Source organism: Epinephelus fuscoguttatus, linkage group LG12 (assembly GCF_011397635.1).
Source record: "Epinephelus fuscoguttatus linkage group LG12, E.fuscoguttatus.final_Chr_v1".
Taxonomy (NCBI): domain Eukaryota; kingdom Metazoa; phylum Chordata; class Actinopteri; order Perciformes; family Serranidae; genus Epinephelus; species Epinephelus fuscoguttatus.
In genome coordinates, this window is record NC_064763.1 from 20,006,297 (window position 1) to 20,021,268 (window position 14,972).

At 42.8% G+C, this 14,972-nt stretch overlaps 1 protein-coding gene across 1 annotated transcript in view; it reads right to left on the bottom strand.

Annotated features, from left to right (window-relative positions):
• The window catches only part of LOC125899025 (CXADR-like membrane protein), a 91,397-nt gene extending 80,191 nt beyond the window's left edge, over positions 1-11,206 (bottom strand). The window contains exon 1 of the mRNA XM_049593173.1: positions 10,863-11,206. Within this exon, the coding sequence (XP_049449130.1) occupies positions 10,863-10,896 (34 nt within the window). The 5' untranslated portion in view covers positions 10,897-11,206. The remainder of the gene's footprint in view (positions 1-10,862) is intronic.
• Between the last annotated feature and the right edge of the window lie 3,766 nt (positions 11,207-14,972).

Below are 14,972 nucleotides of genomic sequence, written 5' to 3' on the forward strand. Positions count from 1 at the left end.
GTTACAACTTGCAAAAATAACACCATGGTTGGGGGCACAAAAGCTGTTGGAATTGAAATGACAGGTTACTAAAAACACCTACATTTGGTGGCACAAACACCACTGGAAACGCAGTAACTACTTCCTGAAAAAACACCCAACTTTCCGGCCACAAATGCCGTTGGAAATGAAGTGATGACTTACTAAATAACCATCTGTGTCTGTAGGCAGAACGACACTTCAAAACACAGCGACGACTCGCTAAAAAAACACGTGTCTGCAGTGATGACCCGCTACATTTTGGGCCAGGAATGGTGCTGGAAACACTGCGATGTGGCATAAAACAGACCCATGTTTCACATGCCTCAATGTCTCACTAATGAACAACTGCTGTTTTTGTTTGGTTTCTAAAATTCGGTCTGCAGTGGTCTACTGCTTGGCAGCTGTCTTGCATTCATGTCATGCCGTTCACCATCCCCTACACCCTACAATGGCGTAGTCAGCTCATATAGTTGTTTAGATAACAGCATTTTAATCATACTAGTCAGTGTGGCAGGAGCCTTCTAACCTAGCACACTAACTTTGCTTTACTGCTGCTTCATGCAGTCGGTTTTTGTGGTTCTTATAGATTGTCAGTACTTAGAAAAATAACTGGTGTGATCAGGTGGTCTTCAAATGTTAAAACTCAAATGGCCAGCATGATGAACAACTAGCAGGGCTTTTGAGTTTAGGTGGTCATTACTCAGTGCTTATGACTAACAGAGGCTGTGACTGATGACCACCTGACCACAAACACCTGGTAAATTCGACGTTCCCATTTGAATATCTCCCAGTTTTACAAGTTGACACAGGCTGCCGAATCGCACCATTAAACCATTGACCGGCATGTAATGGATTATGGGATGCTGAGGGCTGCAAAGGATACACAGGCTGCGTTCTTCATTTTAGACACAATAAGACTGCAGTTCTTGGCAGCATATCTCTGGGACTCTGGAACGGGACAGGCCTCGTCCTTGTTCTGACATATAGTCAATGCAAACTTCAAAGGGAGATAGGCCCTGATCTGAGACACAGCTTTGAAATGTTAACCTATGTTTAGGGATAAGACATGAGATCTGTTTCAAATAAAACTCAAAGATATGGACTCTGTAGGTCTGGCTGCAAGAGGTCTTTATTGTAGTTTTATGATTCACAGAAGACGTTGGGAGCCATCTGTGAGCAAAATGAGTAGAAAGTGAAAACAAAGAGGGAATGCAGGAGCGAGAGAGTCCGGAAGTGGGAGTACGGCGGAGAGAGGGAAGCTTAGTTGAGCAGAATTGCTTAATAAGCATAGCAGTTCCCTAACCTCAGCCGAATGGGTGACTTGATATCCTAAGCAAACAGGGATCAATTCACTCTATTTGCTTTTCATTTCCAGGGAAAATGTGCACTTCATTCCTGATACGTTCCAGCCAGTGGTTGTTAATGGCACACTCATGCCATCACAGCGCTCACAAATCATTCAGTGCCTCTGCAGTTCATGCAGACATGACTAAGCCTATTAATTATATCTGCAACACCAACCGTATTAATTATATCTGCAACACCAACCAATTTACGTTAATGCCTCAATACAGAATTTATTTGGTTATATAAGGATTAGACTGTCAGGCTCAAATTGTTTCTTACAGTGTCTCTCACAGTTCCTTGAAGTGTGAAGTGAAGATTTTTGCAGCTTTCATCCTCCGCCATGACAGTCTTTTTGACCTCAATTTTCATATTGACAGTGAAAACATAATTAGCTGCAACACACTCTTAGTCCTTGGTTCAACAGATCTATATCAATTAGTGGGTTTAATAAGACATTAATTCATGTCATCAGTTAAGAATAAGTGGCAACCTATGGGGCTGAAAAATTTAGCCACCATAAGGTGCCAAAAACTTCAGGTCCTTGCATGGCCCCTTAAGGCTGGCACCAAGATTAAGTCAGTCCCCATAGACCCCCATGTTAAAATGTCCAACTTTACAACTGAAATAAACATGTGTACAGCCTGGTATAAACATGGTTTTGGTCTTTGTAGCTAATTTCTCTGTTCAAAACAACTGTATGGGGGTGAATTTTAATATCCAGTCATCTACCCATTTTCATCTGCTTATCATCACGGGGGCAGCAGGCCAAGCGAAGCACCCCTGACATCCCTCTCCCCAACAACACTTTCCAGCTCCTCCTGGAGGTTCCCGAGGCATTCCCAGGCCAGATAAGATATGTAATCCCTCCAGTGTGTTCTGGGTCTGCCCCGGGGCCTCCTACCAGTGGGACAGAGAAGCGGCTCTACTCCGAGCTCCCTCCAGATGTCCGAGCTCCTTACCCTATCTCTAAAGCTGAGCCCAGCCACCCCACAGAGGAACTAATTTCAGCCGCTTGTATTTGCGATCTCATTATTTCGGTCACTACCCAGAGCTCATGACCGTAGGTGAGGGTTACAATGTAGATGGGCCAGTAAATCAAAAGCTTCTCCTCTGAGAATCGCCACTTTAACATGGAGGAGGGGTTTCCGTGTCTTTCCGTGGGAGCTGTGTTGTCTGGAGCTAATAGCCTCTGGTAGGGTCTCTCAAAGCAAAGTGGACCCTGGGGAGGGGCTAGACTAAATACACTATTCGGACTTCGAGCACCTCGCCCGATATGGGGACGTCAGCGAGCATCTAGTGGCCGGGTCTTGGGCCATGGGGCCCGGTCAGGCTCAGCCCAAAGAAATAACATGGTGCCATCGCCATGTGGACCCACCACTTGCAGGGACAGGAATCAGGGTTTGGCGCATTGTGTGCCGGGTGCAGGCAGGGGAGGGGCCCCGAGCGTGCTGATCCCTGGCGTCGCAGACTGAATTTTAAGATCACCCATTTATTCAGATTCAGATTCAGATTCAGAATCTGAATCTGAATAAATGGGTGATCTTAAAATTCAGAAATTTTAAATTACATAAAAAGCTTTTTTTCATAATTAAGGGCGTGGCTGCTTTGAGTAACCAGTTTTCTGCAAGGCATTGCCATAGTGTAGGGGTCAGATCCACTCCTGCACAGCTCCACCCTCAAAATATATGGTCACTTCTGGCTCCAAATATCCAAGATGGTGGCAGCCAAAATGCCAAATCTGAGGCTTCAAAACAAGAGCCCAAACATCAGTGAGTGATGCCACAATGGCCATGTCCATTATGTTTAACAGCCAGTTAAAGAGGATATCAGACAGCATTAACTCCTGCAGAAACATACAGCAGGTGTACACAGTATATTTCATAGCTTGTTAAAGCTATGCTTTTCTGTTCAGTCCCTGTGTGGACACCTTGAGGAGAAATTTTCAGACAGCAGACATGCCCTGCAGCATGTTGTCAGATTGATCAGATTTTTTTAAAGTCTGCATCAGTTGAGTCTGCACACAGAAAGAGGAATAAATTACATTTACTGCAGTATCGCTCCCTGTCATTTACAAAAGGCCAGCCTGTTGGTATTGATGTGAATGCAGCATCTCATTTAGAGAAACAGAGGCTCACACACAACATCAACAATCCTCAGATGATCCGGATGGCTCCACAGTGATCCAGATAAGCGTTGTGGGGAAGTGAATCACTGGTAGCCACAAGCATGATTGCTGTCTTTCATGAATGTTTACTTCTCACAAACAACTGTGTTTCATTGACAGCCAAACATGAGCATGGCGTTAAATCACCACAGCGCACTCAAGAAAACGCACCCACATGCATGACTGAACAGCCCATAAATCTGTGTGGTGGGTGGAATTAATATCCCAAGACAAATATTTTGGAAATGAATATCAACCTCATTTCTCACAGTGAAAACATGGAGAACATATGGTCTCCATTACAGGAAACTGGAGCCATACAAAAGCCTCCCAACAGCCGGGCGGAGAGAATGCTTCCTGTCCAGTCAGACATTTAAATTCTCAAAAGCAATTCAAGGTGTAAACTCAGCTTTAAACAGCTTTGTTCCAAAACATGATTTATTTTGACATTTCGAAGAAAAGACATTTTGAAATATTAAAAGCGTTTTGAGACTGCTGCCAACAAAATACGGCAATCTAGTAAAATAATAAGAGCCTCTAGATCCTGGCTCATGAATTTCAGCCGACAAAACATTGTTTTTTCAGCCCTCAAAGCAAGAGAAACAGTGAAGAGTGCACGGGGTGTTATGTGACTCCCTAAATAAGCATTATTCTGGCAGCCATCCATGCAAGATTTGAATAATGTGGTTGGAAAAACAATGGTCATACCTGACTGAATATCTGAGTGAAATAAATCAAAATCAGACTAACATCATATCATATTCTCCGCCTGTTGTTTTCACCAGGTGTCCCCTGAGATCTGTTTGAAATGGTAAAAAAACCAAATCTCTTCATTAAAATGAGCAATTAGTGCAAACTCCTCAAGGACCTGTCATGTAAGTAAGCGCACGCTGGAAGTGTTTAATCTCTGTGCAATAAATACGACGCCTGAAGCTCTTTGGCTGCAACACGGCTGATTTTATACACAGCCACTGGCTTGTATGGATTGCATAGCTGCTCCCCAAAGTCTCCAGTTATGCTTTGAGTGAGATAGAGAGATGGGTTTTGGTTGTTTAGATGGACGGAGGGAGGAAGGGAGGGCGGGAGTGGGTGAGGGGTGGGGGAAGATGTGAAGGGGGTGAGAGGGGAGAGAGACGACGTTGTCACAGTGATTTTTGTCAGCTGGCTGAATAGGCGCTCAGTAAGGGGAAGTTCCCCCCTGCTGCTGCGCTCAGCTAATTAAAACTCACCCTTTCCACATGCCTGCGCACGTACACACACACACACACACACGCAGTGCCAGTTGTCATGCGTCTGTTGTCAGAAGAAAGTATACTGGTAATTTTGTTACATGAGATAATTCTATAAGACTCGTGGTTGTATATCAACAAAATAAGAAGTCATACAATCTCAGGAGCTCAAAGTCTTTGCCATCAATAACAGCTCTGAGCTCAGTCAGGCTGAAGATGGACTTCATCACTTTATTCTGCAGTAAGAGAAACACGGACTACAAAGAACACAAGCTGCATTATATTGACAAATCATTGTATATTATGTGTTACCCTATGTCAAGTCTTTAATGTAAGATTTGTATTGAGAAAAACTGTAAAAACACTTGGTCTCATCTCGCCCAATCTGCCCAGAACATATTACTGTCTCTTATCTATGCAAGATGCTCAGCCTGTTGCTATGCTACGTAATCGTAGCATTTTTAACATTGCAGGAAAGCCTAATTGGTTCAACTACTATACTTAATTTCTGCCTATCTCTGTTAGGGCTGCCCCCGACTAAGAATATTCTTAATCGACCAATAGTCGTCATTTAGAGCCATTAGTCAACTCGTCACCAGCATGTTTATGATATTAATTTAACCATTAAATGATATAGTTTGGGCGGGGCAACACAATGGTTTGAGTTGAAGAGTTCCGTACTAATGAACCTTCATTAATATAGACCTATATTTTATCTACAAGTGCACATCACATACTGAGCGAGCCGCCTGTTAATGACGCTGTGGGCTAATGGGCATGTAGCTACTTCCATGTTTCAGATGATACGTCATGTTTGTAGTCGATCAATGAAGATGAGTTTACATATCACCTTGGGTTCGTCCTTCACCTTCTCAAAATGATCCCACACTTTGGATTTCCTGCCCAACATGTTATTAACTAGCCTGTGGAATAACCGCAGGTACCAGCCCTGGAAATTAACCTGACTCCTGTCTGACTGCTGAGTGTGGACACTTCTGTGTCTGTCCTTTAAAATTAAATTCCCACATGGTCCGGTCATATAGGTTTTGATTTATTTTGACAAGCCGCAGCTCCTAGTAGAGTTTCACTTTTTTTTCTTTTCTTTTTCTGTGACTAAGCAACCAATAAAATCTAGCTGACTAATGACCTTTCTGGTCAACAGATGTTTGGTTGACCATTCAGGGGCAGCAATTTTGCAACAATCGGGAACAATGGAGTCACTGGGCAACAGCAAATCCCTCCACTCATCACATACTCCATAGAATTTCTTCTCGCCCTTCGAGACAAAGCAAGAGAAACAACTCAGCACTATATATGACAGTGCTCTACGCAGGAAGGCCAAACATAATTGCTGATGCCTTACATCCATTACACTCAGAGTCTGAGCTGCTACCATGTGGGCGTCAATTTAGGGTCCCAAGAACCAGCCGGAACATATATAAGAAGTGCTTTATTCCCTATGCCATACAGTTAATGAACACAGAACGACTGTATCGGGGAACACTACTATTTTTATGACTTATTGCTCCTACCTGCCTATTTGTACTATTGTATCATATATATATTAATTGTATTTTAATGGTGTATTGTGTTATGTGTCTGTCTATACCCTTGATGTTTTGAGAGAAGCCAAAGACTGACTATCTATACATTTTTATGCGTACAAATAGCCACAAAATGTGGGTGTTTTTTGGTGACTTCTCACTGAGTTTCCAGCGGGGACACTTGTCTTTTTAGTATGACACTGCTATGTTTCCATCTGGGATAGTGCCACCAAAGCAGGTATTTTAAGCCAAAACATGATGCTTTCCTAACCATTACCATGTGACTTGTACTAATAAGGTATAAATGTGATGTGTCTGTACTTTGAGCCCGGTCTCACTCTGAAGTTGTCAAAATCTGCAGTGACTTGCAGCATCAGAAACCAACAAAAACAAAAGGCATCCCTTAATGTCTGATGATATGATACGCGACCAGTTGTTGTTATAGTTTAACGGCACCTGGCGGTGTCGGGGGAAACCCGGCAGGGCATGGACTAAAGTTATGGTGGTGAAAGCACAAATGGGGCGGGCGGGAGTGGTGGTGGATGGGTCCAACAAACACTGACCTTCACCCTTTTTTCCTCAACCTAACTATGTGCTTTTGTTGCCTAAACCCAACCATGTGTGTTTGTTGTTGAAGGGAAAAAAAGTCAATTCATGGTGTTGTCCCGACATAGTGCGTTTATTTGAAAGAGACTGTATGTAAACATTAAATTTCCTGTGAAAACTCAAGTGTATTTTGAAAGACAACCATGCATGTAACAGGCAGAACTTGAGACTTGACATGTGGACGTGGAAAGTCCATGAGCAAATGTCAATATGTGACAAGGTTGGAGTGAGAATGTGTTGGTAGCTTGCAGAAACGTACAATGCCAACATTTATTCTGGCAACTGGGTTGGTAATTGCAGTCATTCCTTTTGCCTCTTAGCCATGGAAATCTGAAACCTGCACAAAAACATATGAAAGAAAAAAAACTGCATGGTTTTGCCATGCAAAGTAAACGAGAAAATGTGCTTTCTATAATTTGGGTGAAACAACCCTTTACCTTGGATGTATTCATAGTGTCTTGTGAGTGTAAGTTGCACATGACATGTGACAGTGCTCTGCTCTGACTAACTTAGAGTGTCTGACATGACGGGCAGCGAGCGAGATGTTGGCAAGCACGTAGGGAGACCCAAGGTGAATCTGGACTGATACAAAGAAGAGATGGCATGTGCATCACAGAGAGACAGAGAGAGGAGGAGGAGGAGGAGGAGGAGGAGGAGGAGTGAAGTCCGCTGACACTCTACTCCCTCATCCGACAGAACAACAACAAATCTTGCTATCTACCTATTTGAGTCTCTTGACTGTCAAAGTCACCTATGAGACACGCAGCAGAGGCGGAAAGAGGAGGCACGAAGAAAAAAGAGAGGGATGAAGGGGAGATGAGGGAGGGCGGCTGCCAGAGATTTGAGGCCAGAGCCCTGCAAGATGTCACATCCTAACCTCTGGCACTGGAGACTTCTGTCATCTCCACACTTGACAAATCCTTTCGCCTGCCGCTGGTGATCTCCTCTATATATAGAGACGAGGGGACAGATATGGCTTAACTCATTACCTCCGCCAAGGAGGTTATGTTTTCGTTCCGGTTTGTTGTTTGTCTGTTTCTCAGCAGGATTACAGAAAAACTACTTGCCCGATTTTCATGAAACTTGGTGGAAGAGCATAGCATAGCCCTAGCATAGCATAGGGCCAAAGAAGAGCCCATTACATTTTGGTGCGGATCCAAATCACAGAGCAGATACACAAATTATTTTTCTGTCTCGTAAACGTTGCAAGATAGGGCATGTAGCCTTGGTGGGGGTCTGCGTTCTCCGAGTGAAAAGCCCAGTCAACCAAAAAAAAAAAAAAAAAGTTGGCATTGTACATTTCTGCAAACACCAAATATATTACATTTTTACGCTTCATACATATCATGTCAACATTTCTAAAACGACATTAAATGAACTGACCATGCTGCCAAGCTGCAGACCACTGTTGAAGAGCAACAAACAACAAAATCGGTTGTGATTTAGCGACTCATTGCTGCGTTTCCAGTAGTTTTTAGGGCTCCAAATGAGGGTATTTTGTAGCAACCCATCACTATTTTTCCAGCAGGAATAGTGCCACAAAAATCAGGTGTTTCTTACAGTAATGGCAGGTTAGGGTTAGGGTTTTCCTGCAGGGAAAGTGGCGCAAAAAGTGTTGTTTTACTGAGACATTGCTGCATTTCCAGCTGGGACTGCGCCCCTAAAACCATGTATTTTAAGCCCAAACATGATCGCTTCCATAACATTAAGTGTCAATGTATCTGCTTCATGATAACCTGCAAATGTAACTTATCCGTAGTTCGCAAAAATGCACACTGCCAACATTTTTTCTGGCGACTGGGTTGCAGTGAGGGTTCCCGAAATGCCGTGCATGTCAGATGACACAGGGAGGTACTGGCTCCGGCTAATCTTTGAGGATATCCGTGATATTTCTCTGTACCGCACCAGGCAGGAGACACAAAAAAAGAGTATCATAAAGGTCACATAAAAAGTGTACTAAAAATAAAGTGTGGACCAAAAAGCAAGCGGGTGAAGGAGACAAGTCCAAGGGAAGAACTGGAGAGTATATGTCCACCCCGAAGGACACAAAAGGCCTCATTTCCTCATCATCCCCTTGGCACATAAATCCTCAATCGCCATTCACTCAGCCTCTGACAATTAGGAAAACAATTCATTTTCATCAGGCTAGTTTTTTTTTCCAACTTGAATGACGGATGAAAAATTATCCTGTAAAAAAGGCTTTTAATTGTTTGATACTGGCCTAGGACACTGTATTATCTTCATTTCAAGGTCACACGAACAGGCAGTTGTTGGATGATAATAGCTTCCAGCACAGCATGCCTTGGAAATCTTCATAGCTTGGGTGTGAGCTGTACTTTAATCCTGAGGTGAAGTCAGCACTGCTCAGAAGGCAGACCACCCTCAAACATGTTGTCAGTTAACGAATATGTGGAGCTTTGTAGCTACACTCTCTCAGAGAGACGTACAACTGTTTTCATCAAGAACGAAAATCTAATTGTGGCTCCGTCTGATTTATTCAGCTGCATTTAATTTGCGGCAAAAAGCGAGGACAAGTTTTCAGCTGCAGAGCGAAAAGGAGGCAGCGCCATGAGGTAGAATATGCTGTGTTATGCCATGGCCTGTCGAACCTCGCTCCTATAATGCAACTAATGAAAGCTCCCATCACCCCATGGACAACTGGACTAATTGTAATGTCATGGCCCTGTGCTGCTGCGACGGCTGAGCGCCGAGCTGGGATGTGCTCACACGTGTCTGATGCATGCTGACTAACACACAGACAGGCAGTGGGAACCAACGACGTGCATTTCACAATGGATCTACTCATGTGATGTGCTTTGTCAGAGTAAACAAGTGTGGGTAAACTTTGAAGAGCTGATGAAAAAAACCTCGATATATGAGGAGAGATTTCCATTTCCTTTGCACCAAACTAAAAATATGTACTGACATGCAAGACTTTAGGCGATGCATTTGTCATTTGGTGAGTGGAAAAACAGAGCTAACAATGCAGGGGAAAAAACGCTCTACAACCAGGCACATTGCAAACTAGTCACCTTGACCCTGTTTTGATGAAAAACTTAAATCATCCAGAAACCACGCACCTCTAAAATCCTAAAAACTGAAGAATAAAAGCCTGTCCTTGAACATAATGTGCCATTCATTCATGCAGAAGGCACATTTGTCGATGAATGTCAGCACTTGCTCCAGTTTTATAGTAATAAATAAAGTAAAATACTACAATTACAATGTTCAACAACCAGCTTCACGTGAGGTTTCAGGACCTTAAAGTTCACGGACGAAAGCGAGATTTTTATGTGATGCATATTTCCAATTTTCATTCAGAAACACAAAGTAAACCATTCATCTTCCGATAATATTTCTATCATGATATACACAGCATAGTGGCTATGGTAGCCGCTCCTACTTTTTCTGCAACTTTAAAGTAGAACAATGACATCACTACGGTATTTCTATAATATCCCTGTGATAAAACACCACCAGGAGTCATAATCAGGTTATAGTGACCTTTGCAATAGGTTATATTTCTTAAACATTGCCATTTGGACACGTGATCCTCAACTGTGGGTTTAAAATTGCCATATTGGATTTAGTGTTATCTATAACAATAAATGGCATGGATTTATGAGTATGCCAGTGCTGCAATATTTTCTACATTACATTCTAAGCTCCAAAACTGTCTTCTATAAACGCTAAAACTGATGACTAGAGCACTTTTCCAAAGGATGTACTTTGCAAACAGCAATACAGCACACAGACTTCACTCATATCACAAAACTTGTCTCCAAAAGCACATTTTAAAACCTGTCTGAGAGTCCACACACACACACACACACACACACACACACACACACACACACACACACACACACACACACACACACCTCTCTCTCATGATTCCTCAGCATAAAATCTGTGATCCCAACTGCAGCCGGGAGCGTGCATTGAACTTACCTAAGAACAGTGTGACGAGAGGAGAAGCAGGCATCCCGGCATCCAGCAAGGACAAATCCCAGCAGGAGAGGAGAGAGTATGTAGGATGTCTGTGTGACTGACTGGATCGACTTTACAGTAACTACAGTGTGACCTGACGGAGGAGTGAAGAGTACCGCATGTCTCCAGCGCGCCGCGCAGCATACAGCGTCAGCATTCTCATTCATTCAAGCGCAGCAGCATCTTCTGCGCCGGGTTTACACTGATCAACCAGGCAGCAGCGACTTCTCCTTGAGCTCACCCTCAGCTCGTGTGCGGCGTGTTTCCCCTGGTGTACACGCGTCCACACGCAGCCTCTCTCTGTCCGTCCTGCCCTGTGGCCCACTGCGTGGAAATCAAAAGAGGAGGTGCAACAAAGGTGTGCCTGTAGCAGCCGGTAAAATGGGGACCTCTACAGTTGATACGGGCGTATACCTCTGGTCCATGATATAGTGCTACTGTACTGCGTCCCGACACAGGCATCCTCCTACGGGACAAACATGACATTGTACTGCCCCTTCATTTCTCGTGTTCCTTCAGTGTGGTGCATTTCATGTGATTATTACACAAATAAGTGGCTTTGATATCTGGGTCAGTTTTGTTACGCATTAATATTTCTGTCCCCAAAAATAAGTTTCTTTAAAATCAGTGAAATATTACATAAACACAGAAAAATAAGCTTTTTTTGCACATTTGCTGGATTTATCCAAGTCCCCATAGAAATGTAATCAACTTCTACTAATTATAAATACTCAAAATATGCTTAGATTATTTTACAGGCAATATTAAACTCTGCCAGTCGCTGTTAGATTGTAGTTTCTTGCCATAAAAATAAATAACTATAATTACATTGAGACTATTTCTTAAAAAGTGACCATTTTGAGAGGGAATTTAAAGGAGGTGAGCACACTTTATACTCTTCCACCTTGTCAGACTAAATTATAACCCATTTCAAATGTTATCGCTCGATTAAACTAGTATCAATAGTGGTTATCAGCCTCATAGATATTGGTTAGCAGGGTCCTACTACATAGTAGGTTGTAAACGCCATCATAAGCCCATTAAATGTCTGTTGTCAATGGGTGCGGTTACATGATGGCTTCTCATTCATTCAGAATTAAAGTGTTTCCAGGTAGTTTACATGGGAAATATTCATTCCGAATGAGGGTTTACACAGGAGATCAGTTTAATCGCCTGTATTGGGTCTGCGCAAGGTTTCTGATTGGACAGGGGGCGGGGCGGATGTTACGTGTTTACCGGAAGAAAACACTGTAGTCCTCGCTCCGGATAACAAGATGCTTGCCGACTCCATTCTTAGTGCCTTTTTCAGGCTTGTTTTGCTTATATTTTTGAAGCAGCAGAACAACAGCAACCTTGTTCTGCTAATGCTTCGTCTGTTGAGGAGGAGAAGGGAGGTAGAACGTCTAAGAAAGGAGATAGAAGACCGTGCTTTGGCGAATGGAAACCGGTGAGCGCAAGAGTCTGACTGCTCTATCTCAGCCCATTGCTATGCACGCTATATATGCAAGGAAACAAGCATGCACAGAAAGACTGGAATGAGTGTATACAAGTGCGAGAAATTCTTTCGTTCAGAATTAGAAACGGAATATTCCAGCCCTTTCCATCGGATTGAATTTTCAATCGCATTGGCCATTTTCAATCTGAATTAGGTGTTTACAAGATCACTTTTAATAGGAATGAACTTTCATTCCGAATGAAAAGGGAATTAAACTGTCCATGTAAATGCACTCATTAAGAGCACTTTCATTCGGCTTAGGCGCTGATACTACATGGTTAGGTTTTAAAAAACATCATGGTTTGGCTAAGAATAAGTATGTTGGTGACATAAGCCTGTGTCACATGATGTGCGTCACATAGTTAAAGGTTCTGTATAAAACGTTTAGACCATTAATATAACAGTAAACCACTATTTTCTCTGTAAACTAAGCACAAAAAGTAAGAAAATGTGTGTTTGGTAGATTTTTTAATTTTTTGTAACAACGCTTCTTGGCAATAAATCTTATACTGTTGCAAAGCCTGTTTATTTCCCATTTAAATGGTGCCACATTTGTAAGGAACATGCATTTGTGGGATGAGCAGCAGAGCTGAGTATGTGGGTTGCGCCCATAAAAAATTTGCCAAATCTTCTCTGCCAATGCCAAACAGCTGTTTTTCACTGTTGACTCTTGCTTGGTGGACTGGATGATTGAGGTCTGAAGAAACAAGACATATAGGCAATTTAACATTTTATTCATTTAACAAACAGGAGCCTCAATAGTGTGTGGAAAAACCATACACAGCCACAACAGCCTGGCATCACCTCCTTATGCTGTTCACACACTGCTGTGTGGTGGGATGGCATCCCATTCTTCAACCAGCATTTGTCGCAAGTCAGCCAACGTGGTTGTGTTGGTCACTCTGGCATGAACAGCACACCCAAGCTGATCCCACAAGTGTTCAATGTGGCTGAAGTCAGGACTGCTGGCAGGCCATTCCATCCTCTCCACTCCCAAATTCTGTGTGACATTCTGCCCTCCCAGGTGAAAGTCAGTGGTTGTTGGACCCATCCACCACTCAGACTTTTGCCGCCATAACTTTCGTTCTTGTCCCACCGCGTTTCCCCCTTACGCCACTGGGCACCATTAAAATATAATGGCGACCAGCTGCATAACATGCAGATGTCAAAGGACGTTTTTTTTTCAGTCACTGCCCAAGCACCACATTTCAACGACTTTGGAGTGAGACCGGGTTGTAAAATAAGTATGTTGGTGACTAAAGTAACATTACATGACATAGGCCTGTCGTATGACATACATCACATCCTTAAAGGTTCTGTATAAGACAGTCAGACCATTAATATGGCAGAAAACCACCATTTGTTATGTAAAGAAAAAGTGGAGTGATGGCGTCTTGAGCAGAGAATGAAGTCATGCTACCTCTGCGCTTCTCTGTCATTTGTTGCAGTAAGCTGGTCTTGCTGTGAGCGCATTTTGGTGCATGTCTGTGTCTCACTGGCTAGCTCATTGCCACCACTTTGCACTGCGCTCATACAGCAGTAACCCTTGATAGTCTGCATGTTACGACGAAGTAACTATAAATCTTCAAATTCTGACTGGTTGCTTCTTTTATAAACATATCTTATATAATAATCTTTTATATACTTGTACTTTACTTTCAATACTTAATTGCATCTAATATAGTAAATTACTTTTGATACTTACAGTAAATATCAGATATGTTAAGACATCCATCCATCCATTTTCATAACCACTTATCCTCTTGCGGGTGGCACGGGCAGGGGTGCAGGAGCCTATCCCAGCTGACACTGTGCGAGAGGCAGGGTACACCCTGGACAGATCACCTGACTATCGCAGGGCTGACACATAGAGACAGACAACCATTCACACTCACATTCACAGCTACAGACTATTTAGATTCACCAGTTAACCTGCATGTCTTTGGACTGAGGGAGGAAGCCGGAGTACCCTGAGAAAACCCACGCAGACACGGGGGGAACAGAAGGGCTCCCTCCTGGGATTGAACCAGGAACCCTCTTGCTGTGAGGTGACAGTGCTCACCACTACACCACTGTGCCACCCTACGTTAAGACATTCACTCAAGTAATATTCTAATAGGCGATTTTAACTTCTACCAAAGCCATTCTTGGATAAGAAATCTGGAACATTGACATTTGATTTCACACTGGACACAAACTCCCACCACTCCAACAAAGTACAACTATAAATCCATTAACCAGAAGTCTTTGTAGTAACCAGATTATTACAGTACATATGAAAAGAGATGATGAACACCATAACATAAATGAACAAATTATCACTTTAATAACTTTACAAGTCTGCTGGAATACATGTGATGTGTAGGAATAGTAATAGATCTGAAATGAATAAACCTTACAGTAAGTCCCCTCTGGAATATAAGGTGTAAAACTTTATATTGATTTTCTGGCTTGCACTGCACAGTCAAGGCAATGGAAGAATTTACAAAAGACCCTGACTGAGATATACTTTGCAAATGTCAGATAGAAAAAAAAATAAAGTGAACTCTCCTTTAGGGATCTTCTAGAAATACTCT